Below are 23768 nucleotides of genomic sequence, written 5' to 3' on the forward strand. Positions count from 1 at the left end.
GGGCGTGCGCGCCACGCTCGCGCGGAGACCGCGCAAGGGGCTGGCTGGAGGGAGAGGAAAAGAAGCCCGGGGACTGGGGGCGCGGGGGGGGGCGCATGCTACCCGATCAGGGCGGCCTGCGGGAAAGTAACTTCACACCCGCTGCTTAATTCACCTTGGAAGGCTCGAGTGCCCCGGCCGCTCGCTGCGCCGCCGCCCCGGAGCCGGCTCCGGGCAGGCAGACAAAAGGAGAGAGACGCGCAACCCCCGGCGGCGGCGCAGCGGGGGCGGCGGGCCGGGTGGGCGCTCCCCGCCGCACGTAGCGCACACACCGCCCGCTGGACCGCAGCGGCAGCGGCCGGGGCCGCGCGCGCCCGCCGGTCTGCCGGGGGCTCGGCGGACCCACCGCCCCTACCCAGGCCGGGGTGGGGGGAGGGGTCTGGAGGGGTAAGTTAGGTTGGGGGTCCGGGGCGCGCCGGCGCCGCGCGGGACCCGGGGAGGCGCACAGAGCTCGCTTACCTGGTAAGTAATACAGAGGCGGCTTCAATCCAAACATGATTCAGGTTAGAATTCCATAGTGGCCAGAGAGGGATGAAGAAGGAAAAAAAATATTAAAACCCAGCGAGGAGACAAAAAGCGCCGTCCGAGTCACGGCGCTCAAAAATGTCCAAAACAATAAAATAAAGGCAGAAGAGCGATCCGGACAGCGACGGGAAAAAAAAAAAAAAATCAGTCTTTTTTTTTTTTTTCCTCCCTAAAATGATCAAAAGGCTCTCTCTCCGGCCAGCGCCCGGGCAGTTTCGGCCACCTTGGCCCTGGCAGATCCACAATGAGGTAATTGACGACCAAGGACGGGCCGGAGCCTCCACGGCTGCCCGGTGTCTTCGCCGCGTGTGTATTTTCTGCCTTTTGGACTTGAGATGCAAATAAAAAAAGGAGGGGGGCGCACGGCGGAGGGAAGCAGGCGGGAGAGCGGAGAGGAGCGCGAGAAAAATAAAGGGGGGAGGTGAGGGTGAGGAAATTGGGGGGTTAAGATCTTCAGGGATTACTCATATGAAAGAAAAAAAGATAGAGAAAAAAGCAGCCCCCAAGACGTGCGAGTAGCGATCTCTCCTCCATTCAGCCATTTGAATGTCAAGGGCGAGGGTCAAGAGACCTGTTTCCAACAGGGTTTCACGTTCAGAACCAGAAGGAAGAAGGAAGGGGGGGCGGCGGGAGGGGGTATCTCTTGTTGCCAAGGAGAAATCGGCTTTGTTTTCGTTTCCCCTTAGCTACTGGGTGAGGAGGGGCGGGGGGGGGGGGAGAAGAGGAGGGGGCGAGCGGGGAGGAGAGAGGAGAAAATTAATACCCAAACAGCCAAGAAGTACCGAGGGGGAGATTTCTTCTCGTAAATAAGAGGCAGCGATTGCAAACAAGTCCCGGGCAGGAGAAAGCAGGCCGAGGAGCCGGCTCCCCTCCCCCTCTCGCCACCAACACCCCCCCCCCCTTTTTTTTTTTTTTTTTGGTTATCTCCCTGGCCCGGCGTCCCACCACTGACTCAGAGAGCAGGGGTGGGGGAAGGAGGAGAAAGAACTCGCGGGGGCTCGGGCGCCTGGGCAGAAGGAGCAGGAGGAGAGCGGGCAGGCGACAGCGCACGGCGGTGGAGAGCCCCTCGATCAATTTTCATGCAAGAATCATTATCGGTAAATTGGAAAGCTGGCTGCCTGACAGCAGATTTTTCTCCCCTAATGAAAGCGAAAGGGTAGGGGCGCAGCGGCTGGCGGCTGCAGGCGGCGGCGGCTCCTTCCGTCTCTACGCGGCATCTTCCAAGAGCTCCATGCTTCGCAGGGCGATAATAATAGTTTCACTTGCGAGCTTCCCCCAGCGCGGCTGCCGCGCCGGGCAGCAGATCCATGCGGACCGGGATCGGGGCGCAGAGAGCTGGGCTCCCCTCTGCAAACGCGGGGAGAGTGATGCTGCTGGCGGCGGGGTGCTCCCCTCTGCCCCAAAGCGGGGGCCGTTTGCAAACTGTGGGCGGCTGCGGGCGCCGCCGGTCCCCCCTCCGGCTGCCCAACTCCGCGCTCTGGCCGCCCGCCCGCCCGCCCACCCCTCCTCCCTCCCTCCCCACCCACGTCTGACAGCTGCGGGAGCCGGGAGTTCACCCGCCGCCGGGGCCTGGGAGAAGGGTCCCCAAGTCGTGCTCCGGGAGCTCTGGCCCGCCTTTTGTGAAACCCACACGGGGCTGCAGAAACACACCGGCCCGGCCCAGGGTGAGCTCCTAAGGCCAGCGGCTTCCTTCTCTCCTTCTTTTCCTCTCACCCCCCAACCCCTCAAAAATCCCTGTTGCAAGTGTAATCAAATGCTTGATACCATCTCCCACACTCTCCCTGCACTGGTGCATTATCAGATCCGGGAAGGCATGCTTCCAGGCAAATAGACCTAATAAATGCTATTACTGGGATTCTGCAAGCCCCGGCTGCACCATAGTAACGAGAGCCCTGGCTAATTTGGTTTAAGAAAACGACCAACTGCACAGAGTATGTGTGAGTGAGTGTGGAGCCTGTATCGCTCCTCCCCACCCGCCTCTCTTTCACACCAGCTCACGAAGGCCCCATGTGATAATTCCCCAAATCGAAGGGGGAAAAACCCTGCCGCCAAACCACATCCTGTGCGCTCATTGTCCAGCCCAGCGATTTTAAAGAGACAGGATCCATTTACCCACGCCCGCACACACACTTAAACGCACGCTGCAAAGCTGTCTCTTGATGTGACAATTTATTTTCAAGCCCTTTTACCTTATGAAGGGCCGGTCCCTCAGCGGCACAACCAACCGGAATCGCGACTTGGTAACACTAAGGGGTCACCTTTTGACCCCAGATACAATCACCTTGGTTTGTGGAACAGACCTGAGCCTGCAGGTACGCACGGCAGGTCACCGCGACCACGACAGGCTTGGGTTCCTGCCAACGCTTTCCAGCCGCTGCGTAAATCAGGGGTCCCCAGCGGCAGCCCCGGGGGTCCCTGCTAAACGCGGCGGCTTCGGGTGACAATTGGACTCCTGGAATATGATACTCTAGAGGACAACTCCCGAGGGCAAACTGGAGGAGGTGGGCGGACTCCGCGTGCCTTCTGACCCCTCTCTGCCACTCACCCACCCCCCACGCCCACCCTGCAAGAATATCTTAAATGGGCTGGGCGGAGCGCTCGGAGCCAAGGGAGGGGTGGCGCTCCTCCCCGCCGCCACCAATGTCTGGGTGGGTGCAGCGCGCAGGCGGCTGCCTTCTTCGCCCGCTGGGCCGCCGGGGGTGCGAGGAGCATCTTTGAATCCCCCGGCCCCCGCGGCGCCCCGCCCGGCGCCCCCTCCCCGCCGGCGGCCGAGCGCGCGCGGGCACCCGGGAGGGCGCTGGGGCTGCTGACCCGGAGGAAACGGGCCGCTCGGGGCCGCCGGCGCCCGCCGCCAGCATCTGGCCGCTCCGCCCCGCGCTGACCCCGGAGGTCACGCCCGGCCCTCGGCGGCGGCGGCCCTTTGTTTCCGGGGCTGCGTGGCGGCGCGCTCAGCACTCCCCGCGCCTCCTCCTGCGCCCGCCGCCGCCTGCGGCCCTGCGAGGGAGACAACGGCCTGGCACGGCGGGGTCGGGGTCCAGCACCTGCCCGCCCGATCCCGGACCGGCGTCCGTTTCCCAACCCGCCTTCGCCTCCCACCCACATATATTTGATCATCTGCGCCCTTCTGAGAGTGGGGGGGGTCACCAAGGCGCACAACGGGACAGCCCAGGCGAGCTGCTGCCCACCCCCCTGACTCCTCATAAGCTCGGAAAATCTCTGATTCTACTTGGGGGAAAAGAGAACTATCTTTCAAAGATCCTAAACTATCAGTTTCTGTTGTCATTCTTTTATTGGTTTTTAATTCTCCGGGATTACACGAACAACAGTAGTAATTAATACTAAACCTTCCTCTACTGTATATGCTAATGGCAGAAGCCATAAAAATTAATTTGCAAACATGTCATTACACAATAGCTGTACAGGCAATAAACCTGTAATTATGGGCCAATCACAGGCAGGGTACAGAGGGAGGGACGCTCCCACAGTCTGCTGGGTGCCCCCCCCCGTCCTCTGCTAAAGTGGAGAAGATGGTGCCAGAAAGAAGCTTGCCTGCTGGGAGCCACCTGTGGAGAATGCTCCCAGACTGGGGATGGCAGAGGGGGTCTTTAGTCTTGAGTTCTAATGGCTTGGCTCCTATGCAAGGCCCCCTGGAGACAGCCACTCCAGGGGAGACTGAAACTGTGGGAGGAGAGGCACGGTGAAGCCTTGGAGAGCTCCTGGGCCTGGCTGGCTGGTGGTGGGTGAGCAGAAGAGGAGTAGGAGGCAGAGAGAACAGGGCTTCCCTGGTGGCGCAGTGGTTGAGAATCCGCCTGCCAGTGCAGGGCACACGAGTTCGAGCTCTGGTCCGGGAAGATCCCCGCGTGCCGCGAAGCAACTAAGCCCGCGAACCGCAGCTACTGAAGCCCGCGCACCTAGAGCCCCCCGTGCTCCACAACAAGAGGAGCCACCGCGATGAGAAGCCCTGCGCTCACTGCAACTAGAGAGAGCCCACGCGCAACAACAAAGACCCAACGCGGCCAAAAATAAAAAGATAAAATAAATAAATAAATAAATTTTTTTTAAAAAGGGAGAGAGGGAATAGGAGACCCCACACTGGCAGGCCAGCACCCACTTATCTTTGCTTCCCGGTCAAAAGGCAAACATCTCCCCCCCCCAATAAGTCGTTGAATGCCTGCATCAAATTATCTCAAAATGCTCAGGCCAAGCCCTAATTGCTTTTAGCCACTCCCTGGGGCAGGAGGTGAGCTGTGAGATTCTAGTGATACCCGAAGTCTCCTTTGGCCCTGGGACTGGGTGGCTCAGAGTAGGTTATTGACATTTCCTGGTGACAGGGACATTTATAACAGAGGAAAGTATGAAATCTACCATGGGAGGGTGACTGCACCACAGCTCCCGACCTGATGCCAAAACAGCTGAAAAATATAAAGCACCCCCGCCGTGCCAAGCAGCCTGCTTAACGGGCTGCCTCTCCACTGAATGGCTCGGTTGTTTGCCATAATGTGGCTGAACGGGGAGTTGGAAGGATTTTTCCTTTCCCACCGGCCCTTGTGGCTTGGCTGTCATTTTTGGAACCCATCACTAAGGCCATTCATTTCCAGGGGACTCAGCCCTCCTCGGACAGTGCCTATGGCCTGGCTAGGGGCGGCAGGGGCAGCCAGTCTGGGCCACACGTGGACCAGCTGCCAGGTGCCCAGGTGAGAAGGACAGCACTCTTCTGGGGATTTCAGTTCAGCGGGATTATCTACAAGGATGGGTTACCTCTCTCCATCCCCTTTTCTCTCTCAGAGCCTGGTCACAGCAATACCCTCTCCTCCTGCTCTCCCAGCTCACCTCTGGGGAGGAATCGGGCATTTACAGCAAAAAGGCAGCAATCAGTGCAGGCTGAGCCTCCAGGGTCCCTTTTTACAGTTGGGGCCACTGAAGGGCAAACTCATCCCCACCTCCCTGAGAGACCCCTGCCCACGCTGCCAGCCAACCCAGGGTGAGAGGGAAGCTCTGGGCATGTCCTGGGCCCAGTGGAAAAAGAAGAAAAGAAAAGAAAAGCGCTTCATCTCTCAATGGGGAAACAAGCTGGGGGCTGGCTGCTTCCTGGAAGCGGCGTGGAGCCCACCAGACGCACACCCCCCCTCCAAGATGCGGGGCGGGGGGGGGGAGGCCCTCCTTCCCCCTCTCCCCAGCTGCACCTTCAAAATGGAGGGGCCCCAGACTCCCTCTAGCGGGCCTGCCGTTGCCACAGCACAGAGACAGCCTAGCCGGCCAAGAGCGTCAGCTGAATGCAGTAAAAATAGCCTCCCAGCACGTGCTGCAAACACTGAGGCCGCAGACAGGGTCTGGAAGCGCAGTGGTGTAGTGTCCGGCTCCGAGCGGGAGAGCTCGGTGCCTCTGTGTGCCCACTGGCACTCTGGTGGCTGCCCAGGCCAGGCTGTGACCTCACCTTCTGGAGGGGGCACTGCTCCCCAAGGATTCCAGGGAAAGAAGGCGAGGGGAGGCTGGGAGGCCACGTGGCTAAGCTGAAATGCCCCTTTAGGTCTGCCCCCTCCATTTCCCTCCCTGGGATAATCATGCCAGCTGATGTTTCCTGAGCACTCAGTCAGTGCCAGCTGCTGTTCTGAGCACTCTTCACGGAGAACTCATTAGATCCTCATGACAACTGTGTTCAAGGTCACCCTTAGGAGTTCCATTTTCTAGATGAGGCCCAGAGAGGCCAAGCATCTTGCCCAAGGACACACAGCCAGGAAGGGGCAGAGCCGGGATTTGAAGCTGAGCTGGTTCCAGAGTCCATGTTCATAACCATCAGCTTGGAGTCGGACATATCAGAGTTCAAATTCTGGCTGGGCCCCCACCCACCGTGTGCCCCCAGGCAGTGACATCACCATTTGAGCCTCAGTTGCCTCACCTGGAAAATGGGATGAAATCAGCCCTGCATTCCAGGAAGATGTGGGTGTGTAACCACTCTGGTGCCTGGCACAGAATAAGGACTCCATAAATAGAGCTGTAAATTACTGTGTTTGGGATAATAGTGATAATAGCAATAATAGCAGTTACCACGGGCAGGGCCTCAGTACAGCCATGCTACTTGCTTTGCTAAGGGCTTTATCTTATCTGGAACCTGCCCACGGGGACCATCAGCCGGATCTGTACACGAGGACGCAGAGGCCCCAAGAGGTGAAGCCACTCACCCAAGGGCACCCAGGGAGTAGACACACCCGCTTTCTCCCTCCGTCCAGCTCTGGCCCTTAGGTGACTGGACATGAGTGAAAGTTCTGTCTCAAGATAAGCAAGTCTGAGCTTGAAAGAGAAAGGGAGAACTTCTGCCCCGTCAAGGTGATGTCTGCAAACCCAGGTTTTGTTTCCATCTTGGCCTGGTGTGTTTACTTTTGCTTTCCTCTACCAGTGGCTCCAGGCTCCCCACCCAGAGAGTGCTCCCAGGCCTCCCACGGCCTTGTCCACCTGTCCTGGTATGATGGGCTAACGGTGGCCCGCCAAAATATATGTCCACCTGGAACCATGAATCGGACCTTAACTGGAAAAGGAGTCTAGGGACTTCCCTGGTGGCGCAGTGGTTAAGACTCCGCACTCCCAATGCAGGGGGCCCGGGTTCGATCCCTGGTCAGGGAACTAGATCCCACGTGCATGCCGCAACTAAGAGTTCGCATGCCACAACTAAGGAGCCCACGTGCCACAACTAAGGAGCTCGCGAGCTGCAACTGGGACCCAGTGCAACCAAATAAATAAATAAATATTTTTTTAAAAAAAGAAAGAAAGAAGAGGAGTCTGTGCAGGTGTAATTAAGTTAGGATCTCGAGTTGAGATCATCCTGAATCATCGGGGTGGGCCCTAAAATCCAATGGCAAGTATCCTTATAAAAAGAGAAGCAGACAGACAGAAGAGAAGACACAAGGGAAAACGCCGTGTGAAGACGGAGGCAGAGGTTGGAGGGAAGCAGCCATAAGCCAAGGACACCTGGAGCCCCCAGGAGCTGGAAGAGACGGGAAGGACCCTCCCCTACAGCCGCTATAGGGAGGACGGTGGCCCTGCTGACACCTTGATTTCAGATTTCTGGCCTCCAGAACTGGGAGAGAATAAATTTCTGATGTTTCAAGCCACCCAGTTTGGGGTACTTTGTTACAGCAGCCACAGGAAACTCATACATCCTGTCACTTCTGTGAAAATGGAATGCCCTCTGTCCTGCCAACCCAGGGAGGCCCTGGGCCTTGTCCAAGGCAGGATGCCATGGGCCTTGGGCCAGCTGGGTCAATCTCTCCTTCAGGCCTGTAGCAAGGGCTGGGAGGAAGATGAAGTGTGCCGGGCCCACGGGCAGGTGTGCACTCAGGCCACCTGCACTCCGTGAAGCTGAAGTCAACCCTCCTTGGCTACAGGGCTTTCCGATGACCTGCCTGCCCTCTTGTCTCCCCCGCCGGTGACACACATTTGTTGGCTGGGGTTTGGGCAGCGGCCTGGGCTACAGGAGATCATCGAGTATGGCAATTTGCCTGGGGAACAGCCAGCCAGACAGCCTTGCCCAATCAACCTATAAACTGAGGGCTCTGCTGGCCTTGAGCATCCCAGCCAGCCCCATGAGGCCCAGGGTAACAACAACAAACAACAAGAAGCCCGGTGGCCGGCTTTTCACCAAACCTGTTTCCCTTCTCTCTCCGGCTCATAACCAGACTACATTTCTCAGCCTCCCGTGCAGATGTGTGGGGCCAGATGACCACATTCTGGCCAAGAGAACGCAGTGGAAGTAATAACTCGCCGGCTCCACGTTCCCCTTCTGGGTCTGCCCACCAGATGTCAGCTCCCAGGATGACCTTGAACCCATGTACAGAAGACACAGCACCTCCAGCACGCCCCCAAATGTTGTTGAGAGCAGAGGCCCCTGCATGGGCCCCCACCAATTATATATTACATTGGCACACGATTAAGAAACATATTTCTACTGGGGAGTGTATATAGAAGGCAGCCGCTAGTGTGATGAGCCACTGAGCTATCCGGGGCTCTTTGTTACAGCAGCTAATGTTAGTTTCATATACATACCAAGAGATCTGCTTTACGGATATTTACTTCATGACCAGCATTGCACTGGATGCTTTAAATACATTATCTTATATCATCCTCACAGTAAAAATAAATCTTTCATTACCCTCATTTTTCAGATGGGCAAACTGAGGTCCAGAGAAGTCAAGTGACTTGCCCAAGGTCATACAGCCAGTGAGAGGAAAATCCGATTGCAATCCTGACCCTGCATTTTAAACTGCTCTCTCTGGTGTCCCCCTCAACTCTCTTCAGCAGGAGCTGGCAAAGGGGCTTAAAACCCCTTTTTAATGAAAAGCCAAGCAAGCAAACAAAAATGAGAACACCGCACGTCGCTGCCTACACACAGAACCGTGTACCTGACCTCCAGGTTGGGGCTGCCGCTGGAGCCGGATGCCGGGCACTGGGCAAGCTCAGGATTTGGGAACTCTTTACGATAATGGTTTTACAAGACATACGCCGTGATGTCGCCAAAGTGCTGCCTCCCCGTGGGCTGCACGGATGCCAGAGAAATCAGACAGAGACTGCGTCTGGGAATGCTGGGCCACACAGCTCCTCCCTGCAGGCGGACCCCCCCCCCCCCCCGCCTGTCCTCGCCCCCACGCCACCACTCCGGGATGCTGGCAGGCCTCAGTCTATTCATAATCTCAGACAGCTCTGGTTGTCAACGTCCTGCTTCGTGCAGAGCCAGCAAGCACAGAGCTGGCAAGCGTCTGTCGAAAAGCACGGAGGAAGGTCTCCGGGGGTGGGGAGGGAAAACGCGGGGGTCAGGCGCGGCGGCACCTTCTGTGGACACGGCGACAGCCCGTGTGTGGCCTGCCCGCTCAGATCCTGTTCCAGCCGCCGTCCTGCTCAGCTGCCTGGAGGCAGGCTGACAAGGCTTTCTTCTCCCCACCGGTGCCTGCCCACCAGGGACCCAGGGACCAGGTGAAAGCCTGTTCGAGGGAAAAAGGCATTTGTGAACAACTCTCCCCACTGCCTACTGCTGGCGTCTGCCGGGCAAGGAGTCACTGCCGGGACGTAATTACCCGTTGGTGGATGGCACACAGATCTGCCTGTCTACCCCTGGGCCTGACTGCATCAGGTCTGTGTAGCCCTCTGGCCAACACGATGCGGTTCTTAAGACGTGGCGTCGTGCCTGCTTCTCTTCACGCTGGGCACAGCTTTCAGTAGGACAGAGTTGGAGTGGGGAGCCCTGGCCCCCCTTTTATTCTTCTCTACCTGCACCTTGCAAAGAAATCCCGGTGGGCCCTCCCACTTCTTTTCCCCCTGCACCTCCCTTGCCCACCATCTCTCTGCCGTCCCCCAAGCCCTGAGCTGCCCATTCTTTATCCTCCGACGGGTCATGCCTGAACTGATGAGACTCCGGCCACGCCCCCAGCAAGAGATATTCTCCCCGGAGAACGGCTCCGCTTTCGGTTGTTTTCAAAGCATGGATGTGGCACAACTGACATTTGGGGCCAGATAATTCTTTCTTGTGGGGGCTGCCCTGTGCATTGCAGGCTGTTTAGCAGTACCCCTGGCCTCCACCCATGGGATGCCAGGGGCACGCCCCAGCTATGACAATGAAAATGTCCCCAGACATAGCCAAATTCCACCCCCCCGCAGGGGTATAAAAATCGCCCTGGTTGAGAGCCATTGATGTTGCATAAAGGATCCAGCCAGGGGGATTCCCTGGAGGTCCAGTGGTTAGGATTCCGCGATTTCACTGCCGAGGGCCTGGGTTCGATCTCTGGTCGGGGAACTAAGACGCCCCGAGATCCCAAGGCAAGCCACTTGGTGCAGCCAAAAAGGATCCAGCCAGGGCGCTGAGTGACCTGACTTTTAGACTTAGCACGACCGTTGGCCTTAGGCAAACAAGTGCCCTCTCTTGGCCCCAATTTTACCACAGAAAAAATTAGAGGGGCTGAATGGGGTGCTGTGGTCTTCCAGCTGTCTCTGATCCTCTGAGGCTGATGGTTCCAAAGTGGGGATGAGCTTGGGATTCAGGAAATAGGATCATAAGAAAAGGAATCTAGTGATGTTGCAGTGTCATACAGGAAAAAGGAGGGAGGGGCCCATATGTTAGACGTGGGCAACCTCAGCGCCTTGTGGCCTTTTCCCCAATCCTCTTTCTCTCTAACCTAAACAAAACCTGCTCTGAAAAAAAGTACCTCCTATCAGTCATTAACACTCTAGTATGATTCAACTCCGCCTCCACTAGATAGTCTTACAACCAAGGCTGTAGCCCCGACTGGAGCCATCGCATGGCTAACTGGAACAGCTGTAGGATGTATTTGGGAAAGGCAGTACAAAAGAGCCATTCTGCCCACTTGGGTTTAAATGGTGGTTTCAATTTCATAACATCATGTGAGGTGAACTTCCGGGTGCCCTGTGTTATATACAGTCCGTTTCAACAGCTGCCACGGGGGAGGAAACAGCATCAGTCAAGAGCTGGGGTTGGGAGAAGTTATGTGGCTTGGATGAACTATGATACAGACGCACGTCCAGCAGGACCACCAACAAACCAGGCACTGGTGGCCAGCTCCCCCGGGGCTTCACGACCATCAGTCTCCTGACAGCACCTGGCAAACGCCAGTTTGTGCTGAGCTAAACAGAGCAACGAGGCCAGAGCATTCTCAAGTTGGTGACCACAATCCTGACCCATGTGTCTCAAAGACAGGATTTCCGGTTGTTTGTGGGGGTGGATTATCCCAGAATCAGCTCTGCTTCAGATTTTGGTTGGGAGGCAGGATGCCTGTTCCTGGGGCTGGGGGGGAACATACACCTGTTTAATTCCATAGAGTGGGAGGCATGTGGGTTTGGGAAAGGCCGCTGGGTCCTAGCGCAGCTCCACCCCCACTGCAGGTACAGCAGGGCTGTGGCCTTCTCTGGCCTTCAGTCTCCTCCTCCGTAGGACGCTCAGACTAAATGATCCCCCAGGCCTTCCAGCTCTGCGAGTCCATGATTAATAAAACTCAGACACACCATCTGCTCACTCTGACATTTAAGAAACAGAACAGGTTTCCAAAGAGAAAGCTGCCCCGTGCAGCTTGCTTTCCCTCCTGCGCCTGCTGATGGAGTGTGGGTTCACACCCTCCCCGCATCCCAGCCCCGACTTGGAAAATCTCAACACACACACGCATACACACACACAATCACACACAGAGCTGTCTCCCCTGCTCCTCCCCAGAGGTCAGACATGCGGGAGCTAGCTGATGCCCTAGTCAAACTCGGAACCACCCGGCCCCCCTCCGGACCTTGCACCCTTTATAATGTCCTCTCCGGCTGGAGGGCGAGACGTGCATCTTGGTAACACGGCCCCAAACTTCCCAACTCAGCTGGCGCTGACTCATCTCTCCCACCAGTTCAGCTCCTCCTCGGTGCTGGCGAGTGAGAACTGCTGCCCCCTTCACAGACGGGGAAACTGAGCTCGAGGAGGGAAGGGTCAGCCCCAAGGGCACACAGGTGACAAGCAGGGCAGCAGGGGCGTCACCTCGGCAGAGCAGGCATGTGTCAAATGTTCGTGCCATGCAGGGCGCGTTCCCACAGCCCGGCTCATCACACAGGACGCCCCCGAGGCTGTATCCTGCGGATGACCCTTCGCCACCCGAGGTGGCCTTGTCTCTAACACAAGGTGCTAAAGAAGGCCAGAGAAGGGCACAGCCACGTTGTACCTGCAGTGGGGGCGGAGCTGCACTAGGACCCAGCGGCCTTTCCCAAACCCACATGCCTCCCACTCTATGGAATTAAACAGGTGTATGTTCCCCCCCAACCCCAGGAACGGTCCTCAGGCCCACTTGCTGTCGGACACAGAACATGGACCCTCTGTGCCAGGCCGATGGCCCTGCTGCGTCCGCCGAGTGGCCTACGATCAAGGGCACCTGAAGCCAGGCCAAGGGGAGGGAGGCGGGGGGAGACATTCTGGGCCAGGTGAGACCTGGCCAAGCTCAAGAGCTGAGCCTGGGCGGCGAGGGTAAGGTCAGCCCGGTGATGGCTGTGTGGCAGCCAGGTGTCCTGAGGGACCTGCTCTGTTACCTCCTCCAACTGTCCAGGTCCTGCCCCCGGCTGGGCCCCACAGAGGAGATTCCTAGGAAAGCCCCTGGCCCGGGATCTGCGACTCCATGTGGGTTGAATCTCAGCAGACCCCACTCAAGTGCCCTCTCTCTGCGGCCCGCCCCCATGGGGTCAGCTGGATTTCAGACTCTCTCTGCTGCTGTCACCCGGATGCTGCACGTGGCCACCTGCTCCTGCCCTGATCACAGCGTCGGCCACTCCATGCCCAGCACAGACGTCCCTCTCACCCTCTGTCCCCTGCCACGCCCCCTCCTCCCCCCACCCTGCCCGGGGAAGTGGCCTGGACTTCCTGTTTCTCGTAATCTCCAATAAGGTCAACCCAAAAAGCCAGATAAAAATATCCCTCCAGCTTCTCAAGAGTACCAGGTCAAAACGGACAGGGAAACTGGAATCCCCAGAGCTGACTGGGCTCAAAGGCCACACTGGTCCCAAGGGCATGTACCATCCTATGAAATTCGAACTTGGGTTTTTATGGCCTTGAAGGTCAAGGGGGACAGGAAGCGAAGCCTGGGTCCTCTGTACAAGTTGGGGGTCTAAGAGAAGACCCTTCCCACAATAAGCCAAGGCCCCAGAGAAGTACCCACTCAGGGTGAGAGTGAAGGGGAAGCTGGCCAGCCCTTGCGCGGAAGCAGTGCCAGGCTGAAGTCGAGTGCTGCCTGGGAATGTCAAATCCTGAACTGGATTAAGGAGGCGCCAAAGCGGTTGTGTCTCTAGGCAGACCTACCAGAAACAAACACACGTCCTCCTGAAGGAGATCACCTTCATCCCAGGCTTCAACTTATACCTCCAAATTTTTAAAAAATATATATAATGACTAGCACACAGTCAAAGATAACCAGTCACCCAAGAAACGCACGCTTCCTGGTTGGGAGTCAGCAGCTACAACAGCCGACAGAAGCAGATCTGCAGTGACTCGAGAGGTTGGAATTATTGAAGTCTCCACAACTCTGCTGGCTCCCATCAAGAGAGAAAAGACAAGCCGAAGGGATGTGCAGAGAACAGGAAACCATAACAAGAGACGCCTCACAGTCAAACATCTCACCAGGATGAAGTTTCCACGAGGGCAGGGACTCTGCCCGTTCACCACCACCTCCCCTAGAACCATGCCCGACCTCCAGTGGGAGCTCAGTAACTCCCTGTGGACTCTTTAGGACCCGAGACCCTCAGGGAGGCGAGAGTGGGGCGATCGGCCTGTTCCAGGTAAGTCTGGTGAATCATTCTAGTCAGTGAGAAAATAGGTGAGAGGAGGTGATTAACCCCAAATTTCCCTTCACTGTGACATTCCTCTGTGTGAAGGTAGGTGCTCATGAAAAAAAACAAACTCAGCCACAGAACGGCCTCCACAGTGGAAAAACACAACCCAGAGGTGTAATGGCTGCTGCAAAAAGCTGAATCCTTCAGGCCAAAACAAGCAACCCCCCACCGCTATAATTTCGAGTTATCCGTTCTTTATTACAATCCCTGGCCTTGGCTCTCAAAGCATCTACCAGGGAATCTTTCGGTAGGGGCAATTTTGGTGCCTGCAATTAGCTGAACAGGCATCTTTTGTCCCCACTAAAGCACTCAATTGCAGGTGTAATTAGGTTCCCTCACCCCTGAAATCTGCAGAGAGCTGCCCGCCTTGACTAACTGCACCCACAATTAAGTGCTTACGGGCATGTGGCTGGAGCCGGCAAACATGTGCACGCAGCTAATAGCGGGGGCACGGAGCAGCCTTTCAAAAATAGACACTGTGTTGGAGAGATCCAGCCTCTTTCCATTTGTTGTTCAAACGGCTCTGTCCAGCTGGGAATAATGAGAAAAGACAAACACGCCAATTAGGCTAGGTCCATACATAAATAAACCGCACAGCTCCTTAATTAAGCCACTTACAGGAGTGGGCAAGGCTGGGAGAAGAAGTGGGAAGGAGAGCGATGGCCCTGTAGGGCCAGGGCCTGGCCTGGAGGAGCCGGGGGTGCGGATGCCATTTTGGCCAAGATGGCGGAGCCAAGTGGGAGGCCTCGATCCATCACTGGGGGTTGTGGACCACTTCAGCCAAGGGATGCCGGCGGGTGTGGGGGGCAGACTTGGGGGCCGGAGGAGGATTGTGGGGGTGGGGAGGGGTCTCCAGATGCTCCCCAGGGCGAGAGGGAGGTTGGGTTAGGGAAGGCAGTAAAGGCAGCCTAAATCCCGCCACCAGGAGACGGCAGTATGGGACTGAGCCTCCTTTGTCCTTTTCCATGAGCTGGCTCGGCCTGGCACACGACCTCTTCCCTGAAAGCAGCCACACATCTGCTCTCTCCTCCTCTGCCGCCGCCTCCTCCCCGGGGCCTCAGAAGGGTGCTGAAGTCCAAAATCAAATCACCTGCCTGTTTCCACAGCTGGCTCCCTCAAGGCGCCTTCAGTGGAGACTCAGGCCCTGGCCAAGCCTCCCCAGCCACAAACTGTACCCAGGCTACGTGGACGCACAGTTCAAGACAAAGGAGGGACACGTGTGGTCAGGGACCAGGCCAGGATGTGCCGGGCGGTAAAGGGCGGTTGGTGACGGTGGGTGATTTCTGTATCTCCGACCCCACCACCAGCCCTAGCCCCACCATACACTTTCCACACCCCCTGCCACGCTGCTGGATTGCTTCTCAACAATAAAACCCAGCAGATTGCAGTCGCTGTAATCAGGCAAGGAAGCAAAGCCTCCCGCTCCCCCAGCAGTGCCTCTGAAAGTCATTTGCCTTTTGCAGAGCTCAGCGGTCCCGGCTGGAAGCAAAGGGCAAAGGCAATATTTAGATAATTAAAAACCCATCGCTGACGGGCCAGCCGGGTGGCCACAGGTGGCTTCGGGGTGGACCAGCAATCGCTCAGAATGGCCAGCGCGCCTTCTCTCCTCTCCTTCCAGCTACGGTTAAAGGAGATAACAGGTCTGGGAGGCAGGCAGGTGACCACTGGAAAATTCTGCCCCGAGAACAATTGGGCTGAAGCCTGGGATTCTGGCTCCACAGTCCCTACAAGACCCGGGCCAGGCCCCGCCTCTGCCTCACCTCTCCTCCAGCCACGCCAGCCTGCCTGGACTCTTCCTGCCTCGGGGCCTTTGCACTGGCTGTGCCCTCTGCCTGGACCTCTCTTCCCCAGCTATCCACACAGCCTCCCTCCCCCCCATTCAAATTCCACCTCCTCAGGAAGGCCCGCCCTGACTGCCATCCAAAGAAGTTTCACATGGCCCTCCCTAGTCGCCCCATCCTCTCACTCTACAGTGGGGTTTCTGTTAACACTTCATCCCTGAATCTACGCCTGACATTTCTGTCATCTTGTTCATCTTTCTCTGTGGGACTGACCTGGCGTCTCCAGCACTGCGTCAGCGGTGCCTAGTATGGTGGCCGGTGCTCCATGGGGACCCGGTTCCAAATAAGTGAATGAATGAATGAATGATGCCCGAGTTGGATACAGAGCAACCCAGGGCACGGCCTCAGAAGGGGGGCCGGGCTACAAACCAGACGGGGAATGTACTCTGGAAGCTTCTGGGTCGGGGGGGGGGGGGTGTCCCTCTCCATGGGAGCTGGAGTTGGAAGGCATCCCTGGCCGCAGCCCTCCCCCAGCTTTGCGGCCCCGGGCAGCAAAGGTGAACACAGGTCGATCTGGCCAAGCAGCCTGTGTCTCCTCATTTAGCCTCTGAATTTTTAAAGCTTGACTTGGTGCCAAGAATCACTGAGCTCCCAGGAACCCAGCCTCGCGCCTCCATCTGACCCTCTTCCCGCTCCCCTGCTCCCAGCTGATGCCTGTGAAAACCCAAATCAAGGTAGGCTCCTCCTCACAACGACAAAGCCTCGATTACCTGTCGTCACCGGGACGGCGGGAGCAGGGACTACTGCAGCACACAGATAACCTGAGGCCCCAGTCTCAGGCCCCGGGTCCTCTGCCCCATCAAACATTGCCTGCAGCTGCTGCTGGGCCCCCAAAGAACAGGCTTGAATTTCATGCCCCCTTTGTTCCCCCCACCTCTGCTTCAACGGGGCCTTCCCAGGAAAGGTGATGGGCAACGGCCCCCTTCTCGCCCCACCTGTTGGGATGGGTCCTCTGACGGGCTTGGGGGCACACCTACTGCTCTAGACCCCTTGGTCTCCCGCTCCTCCAAACTCCTGGAGTGTGTGCTCCACACGCAGTGTGATCCGCGCCTCGCCACCCCCCAGCATGCCAGCTCTGGGGTTTCTGGAGCCTTCCGGATCGTGACCAATGGCAGCCTTGACAGTCTGACTGGTGGCCAAGCCAGCCATGCCTGCTTCTCCTTGGAGGCCCCAAAGTGCCCCACCTCTCCCCAGCCCCTGCTCAGTTGGGTTGGATCACTTCTTCTTGGGTGCAGGAAACCAGGTGAGACAGCCATTCCAGGCCAGGCAGCCTCCTGCGGGCCAGGTGGCCTGGGTCCAAACCCACCTGTCACTCGTGGCCCCTGACTTCTCTCCACCTCCAGTTCTTCCCAGCACTGAGTGTGGATGAAACTGTAGAACACGCCAGCCCCCTGCCCCACGCATCCCGTGATCTGTAACGTGTGGCTAACGTCCCCACGTCACAGGCCCCTGCCCGAGGTTGACCTCAGGAAGGGGACCGCAAGACCATGTGTTTGCCAAGTGGCAGACACCTTGGAGCCCCTCCTCCTCCCTGGGAATGGAGGTGGCTTGGCCCCCGAAGCTTCAGGAAGGGCTCTTGCCTCTTCCCACCCCATGTAGCCAACTTCACCGTCAGTTCACCCAGAGGGTTCTGCTTCCCCTTTTCGAAGGAGTCCTCATCTAAGCCTAAGCATCAGCCCACTTCCCTAAAGGAAACAAGCCAGTGGGGCCCCATGGAGAACTCAGAGCGTCCTGGCCTTTAGCCAAACCCACGGACGCTTGGCTGGTGACCGGGTCAGTTCTACGAATCCCCAGGCAGTTGCTGGGCCTCCCTCTTTGGGACACTTCCCCTTAGTCGTCCCCTCCAAGTTCCCCCTGAATCTCTTTCTCATGGCCCTTGGGGTCTGCGTCATCATGGTCCCCTCCAGACACCACTGCCCTGATGACCCAGCCTTTACTGTCTCTTCCGTCTTTGAATCCCAAGGTCTGCTATACAGCAGGTAATCACTGAATGCTCGCCTGGTATATAGCAGGTTCCCCATGAATGCATGTCAGGAGACAGAGGCAGAGGCGCTGGGCCGTCCAGGCCCACGTCTGAAGGACTTTGGGAAACTGATTCTTCCGGCCCTGTAGTCACGCATGACCTTCCAGCAAAGTGAGGGTAGGGGGTGAAAAAGTGGTTCCCCAGTGGCCCCGGGCTAGGGGCTGCTTTGTTTTGGTCTCTGGGTCCCTGGGTTTGGGGCTGGGGTCTTGACCACATGCAGCTCCAGATTAGCGGGGGTCCCACCCACTTCTGCTTTCACTGGGTGTCACCACAAACCACCCAGCCAGCCTTCCTCTTATCAGCAACTGTCACGCCCAGAGGGCTGCGGTAGCTTTGTTTTTTCATCCCTCCCTCCAGGGAGCCCTGATAAAGAGGCCAACCTTTACCCTCTGCTGCTTCCCCTAGTAGCCTGGAAAAGCTTCCCCATTAACGGGGCCTGGGGCTTCTGGATGGTAACTCCACTGACCCCACCCCTTGCCCTGCAGAAGGAAGCTGGGAGGGCCGGGTTCCCCATCCAGGAGAACCTCACCCCCCCAGGACACCTCACAGTGGCCCCAGGAGGCCAAGATGGTGGCCTGGAAGGGGTGTGCTGGGCGGAAAGCCAGGCCTGACAGCTGGTGGGTCTCCGTGAGGAAGCCTGTTTGCAGGACTAGCTCGCTGGCTGGTTTATAATCTTGGCACCGTCGAGCAGGAAGCGTGGAGCCAGCCAGAAGCGCAGAGGGCAAGCCTTGCTCGTGACCCGCCCCCCCTCCATCTCAACAGCAGCCTCTCTTCCCTGTCTCGGTGCCGGGAGCCCTTCGGGGCAGGGGCCAGGTCTCGCTTATGTCTGCATCCAGCATCAGGGAGAAGCCTGGCCTAGGGAGCTGCTGAGAGGGCTGTGGGCGGCGTGCAGAAGTGAGAGTCCTGTCCTGTCAGCTGGTAAGGACCCGGCGCCTCACCACGCACACCTGGCCCTCTAGCTCACAGCCCCTAACTCTCCATCCCAAACAGCCCCGAGTGCCTGTCCATCAGCAAAAGAACGGATGGAGGCACTTCCCTGGTGGTGCAGTGGTTGAGAATCTGCCGCGAATGCAGGGGACACAGGTTCGAGCCCTGGTCCGGGAAGATCCCACATGCGGCGGAGCAACGAAGCCCGTGCACCACAACTACTGAGCCTGTGCTCTAGAGCCCGCGAGCCACAACTACTGAGCCTGTGCGCCACATCTACTGAAGCCCGCGCACCTAGAGCCCGTGCTCCGCAACAAGAGAAGCCACCGCAGTGAGAAGTCCGCGCACCGCAACGAAGAGTAGCCCCCGCTCGCCGCAACTAGAGAAAGCCCGTGTGCAGCAATGAAGACCCAACGCAGCCAAAAATAAATAAATAAATAAATTTATATTAAAAAAAAAAAAAGAACGGATGGACAGCTGCACTCTCACCCAGGAATATCGCTCAGCAACCTGGACGAGTGTCACAGACAGAATGTTGCACAGAGGCACCCAGGCTGCAGAGCACGCTCGGCACACACAACTGCCCTCGCACGAGGTCCCAGCGCAGGCGAAGCTCCCCGAGGACACGTGCAGAAGAACGGGAGGTAGGGGCGCGCACAGACGCGGGCACACCCACGTGCATCGCATCGTTCACAACAGGCCAAACGCAAAAGCAACTCAAGTGCCACCAACAGATGAACGAATAAACAAATATGCTATACACACACAGTGGAATAGTACTCAGCCTTGAAAAAGGAACGAAGCACTGACACCTGCTACAACATCGATGAACCCTGAAGACACTGTGCCGAGTGAGATAAGCCAGTCACGAAAGGACAAATCCTGTATGAGTCCACTGATGTATGAGGTCCCTAGAGGGGTCCCAGTCATAGAGACAGAAAGTGGGATGGTGGGCTTCCAGGGGCTGGGGGAGGGGGCTGGGGAGCTCAGTTTAGGAAGATGGATGGTGGTGATGCTTGTGTAACACTGAACTCTGATCTGAACATCGAAAAATGGGTGACACACTAAATTTTACGTTTTGTATATTTTAACCACAATTTGAAAACAAGAAGCAGCTAACCTCAAGGGATGGAAAGCAGATCAGTGGCCGGGGTGGGGAGAAGACTGGGCAGGTACACCTGGGAAGGAACTTTCTGGAGTGACAGCAATCTCCATACCTGGACTGAGACGGTGATTACACAAATGTGCACATACGTGTCAAGGGCCAAAGAACAGAACTCTTTAAATGGCGGCATTTTAGGAAACGCAAACCCTACCTCAAAAAAGCTGATTTTAAACGTTAAAAAAAACTTCGAACCCTCATCTCAATGCACATACGTTTCTATTTACAAGGTATTTTTATGTACTCTACATTAATAATCTCTCCGTTATAAAACATATGCAAAAAGAGAGCTTTTTGAAGAGATGAGAAAAATAGAGTTCTAGCATATTCTTCCTGAGTTAATGGGTCGCTGGGTCCCCGCTTTGGAAGACAGGGGTCACGGCAGTCTGTGGGAGATTCCAAGTGCCGGGGGAGCTCGGGAGGAGGAAGAGCTGGGGTGGGGGGCTGGGTTAGGGGCACGGGGGGCCCACTCTGTGGAGAATCGCAAGGCCCTGCCGTCTGCTGATGCGGCCCCGAGACCAAGGCCACGGGCACAGGACGTGCAGGGGGGGAGCAGTCTGGTACCACACAGCCCTTCCCTCTCTACCCCACACATATAAGATGTAACCCCCCCACACACAAAAAATACCCACGTGGGCAGGTGTGCCAGAATTCCCTGTGGAGTCCAGAGTCCCAGGCCAGAGGGATGGGTGCAGCCCACCTTTCCTGGGGGGCTCAGCCTCTGCCCAGGGTGGCAGCTGGAAGCAACATGGGGGAGAGGCAATCCCAGACCCGAGGTGGGTAGGGGTGGGAGATGGGGGGCCCCAGCCTCAAGAGGCTTGGGGGCGGGATGGGAGCACCCGGGTTCAAACCCTGCTCTACCGCTGTTCAGCCGTGTGGCCCTGGATGCACCCCTCTGTGCTCAGTTTCCCCGTATTTAAGGGGGGTGATAACGCTTCCCTGGGGGGAGGCTGAGAGAATTAAAGGCTAGTATCCAAAGCCCTTGGAGCAAACCACGAGCTCACAGCTACCGGCTGCTACTTTCTCTCTGGCCTCCGTCCACCCCCACTCCGGCCCCTTCTCCCTCAGTCTCCATGGGGCACCCGGCGAAGGACAGTCTAGGCCACCTCTCTGCAGCCCAAGTTCAAGTCCACGGGGCGGGTCTGTGTTTATCTTTAAGTCGTCCTTTTCCTGCCCCGGGCCCAGCACCTGGCCCCTCCCTGGGCCCATTGTCTCAGGGCCCAGGGCCATCCGGTCGTCCTGGGGGAGAACAAGGGAGCCCCCCACCCCCATTTCCTCACACCGGCTTGGACTCCAAGTCCCTGACCCAGCCCTTGGCCAAATAAACACAAGCGCACACAAAAGACATCCCGGCACAGACCTCAGGGCAGTGAGGGGCAGCTCCGAGGGCGGAAGGGGGGCGGGGCACGACTCCCAGAGCATTCTGCTGAGGATGCCACCGGGGCCGTCCGCCACCCCACCGGCCCTTGGGTGCCCAGGAGCCAGGGTCCATCCAGAAAGGTCTGTCGGCAGAGCTGCCCGAGGACCCTGCCTGGATGGCTGAAGCCCTCTGAGCAAGAGGCCCTGTGGCAAGTGAGGGTTGCCCACCGCCCCAGGGTATAAGAAGCCACTGCTGATGCCGCCTGCTCCCCACCACAGCCCCTGGTGGGTTACGCTGCACCTGACACTCTCTGCCCCAGGACTGGGGGACAGCGGAGGGGCATTCCCCACCGTCTCTCGGGGGTCGCCAGCAAGGCCGAGTTCCAGATGCCTACATGGGGCTCAAGGACGCCCCCTCTATCGGCTCCTTCCTTTCCCCATCTCCTGTCCCCCCTGGTGTCTCCTGGGATCACCTCCCAAATAAAGCTCTTGCACCCAAGTCCTGAATCCGGGCAACTAAATCCAGGCAGAGGCAGGTGTGTGCCAACAGCATCCCTGCGCGGGGGGTCAGCGGGCATGACAAACCCAATGGGGCGCAGGGCTGGTTCATGCCCTCCAGGCAATGGCGGGGGGCGGGGAAGAAGCCAGAAGGCAAAGTACCCACAGGGGAGGTGCTGGGGCTCAGCCCTGGGACAGGGAACAGGAAAAGACTTGTCCTCACTTGGACCTCATGGCTTCTCCCTGCCTCAGATGGGTTTGGATTTTCTCTCCTCCCATTAGACCCGACTATCTCCAAAGAATTGCAGGGTGGTAGCTGTAATTGCTTCCTTCTTATTCCATCCATTAACGGGAACTCAGATCCACGGGCTGGCTGCCTACTGAGGCTTCAGGTAGCAATTTTCCATTTGTGTTTCAAATTTTAATGAACACGCCTGTCCCCTGGGCCCAAGACGTGGGCTGTGAGTGGGTCGCAGGCATGCCACCCAAGGCTGGGGCTCCAATGGGATTTCTACCAGAGCTTGACTTCTCCAGGGAATAGCCCCGACGAAAAATGGTCCTCACCGCAGCCTCCCCGGCTCCCACCGCCCCGCCCCACTGGCTCCGCGTTGTGTCGAGTAGGCTGCAAATCGTAAGATTATTATTTCTTTCCGACAACCCCAAAGTATCCTATATCCCAAGATGGAGAGTAAAGTTCAGCTCTGATAAGATTGCATCACCGGGGAGGAGATACATTCTCACCCTTGCTCCCTTGGCCTCCGGCTCACATAATTCCTTTCTGATCTTACCCAGGGCATCCAGTCAGGCTGGGAGGCAAACGGGATAATCCATTTTAGAGAGATTGATCAATATCGTTAGGAGCCTTTTAAATGGTTCCACAGGCTTCAAGGAGCCGAGGCAGACAGCTGAGCTGGAAATTGGGGGGCCAGGGGTGACAGGAGGGCAGGCGCTACCCGTAGGGATTTTCAGAGAGTCCTCCCATTTCCTACCAGCCTTCAAGAGCTGGTTCTGATCAGGGCAAGGAGGCTGGGCACATGTGGGCAGGTCGTGCACTGCACAAGCAGCTGGGCTAAGGGGCCTCGCAAGCTGAAGTCTGGTGGCTCCTGAGCTCATGACCCGGTGCCTGGAGAAAACAGGAGGACACGTGCTCCTCCCGACATGGGCAGGGGCTGCTCATCTCCCAGGGCCAGGTGCCAGTGGGGAATGCAGAACCTGTGGAACCAGAGCTTCAGACTTTTTAAAGAGAAGCTAGAAACCTGGGTTAAAAAAAAAAAAAAAAAAATCCCTGGGCTTTTAAAGATTGGCAATAATTTTTTAAAAATAAATAAAGCGCTGTGTGGGGACCAAGTGAAACACAGCTGCAGGCCAAGTATTGAGGTCTTTCACCAGCCCCAACCGGGAGGCTCTGCTCCTTCTCAGGACCTGCTACCCACCTGCCGCTGGGCCACCCCCTCAAACTGGATCCCACCACCTCTCTGCGGAAACTCCCACTGCCTGACCCCCTTTTCTCTCATACCCCCAGCATAATCCGCCTGTCAGCTCCTCCTTCAAAACATACCTGGAGTTGGACTACCTCTGACTCAGTCCTGCTGGCCTGGACTACTGCAGTACCTCCTCGCTGGTCTCCTGCTGCCACCAGCGCCCCCTGCAGTCTATTCTCGGTACAGCAGCCTGAGGAGGCCTGTCCCACCAAAGGCGCCTCTGCACAGAACCCTCCATGGCTCCCATCTTATTCTGAGTAAAAGCCATGCCTTTACAACCCTCTCTGGGATCTTGTGCTATCGGCCCTCTGCCCCCCTCTCTCACCCCTTGCCGGACTCCTGGCTTTCACTCCCGCCTCAGGGCCTTTGCACTTGCCCTTCCCTTGTTGTAACCTGGGTCACCTCCTTTGCCAGACATCCACATGACCACAAAGGGGCTCTATTAATAATCACACTGGAATAAGAGGCACAAATTGGGACTGCCTGAGGCAAACAGGACGTCCCCGTCACCTTTTGTTTCTTCCAGGCTCTGCTAAAGGGTATCAGAAAACCCTTCCCTGGGCACCCCA

General features: G+C 57.3%; 1 protein-coding gene across 6 annotated transcripts in view; it reads right to left on the minus strand.

Annotated features, from left to right (window-relative positions):
* The window catches only part of GSE1 (Gse1 coiled-coil protein), a 424152-nt gene that overhangs the window by 111194 nt on the left and 289190 nt on the right, over window positions 1-23768 (minus strand). The window contains exon 1 of one of the 6 annotated variants that reach the window (XM_068529233.1): window positions 499-1160. The exons of the other annotated variants lie outside the window; for them this stretch is intronic. Within the exon in view, the coding sequence (XP_068385334.1) occupies window positions 499-535 (37 nt within the window). The 5' untranslated portion in view covers window positions 536-1160. Of the gene's footprint in view, window positions 1-498; window positions 1161-23768 lie in introns of those variants that run through there. 6 annotated transcript variants of the gene reach the window in all.

This window comes from Eschrichtius robustus, chromosome 19 (assembly GCF_028021215.1).
Source record: "Eschrichtius robustus isolate mEscRob2 chromosome 19, mEscRob2.pri, whole genome shotgun sequence".
Taxonomy (NCBI): Eukaryota; Metazoa; Chordata; class Mammalia; order Artiodactyla; family Eschrichtiidae; genus Eschrichtius; species Eschrichtius robustus.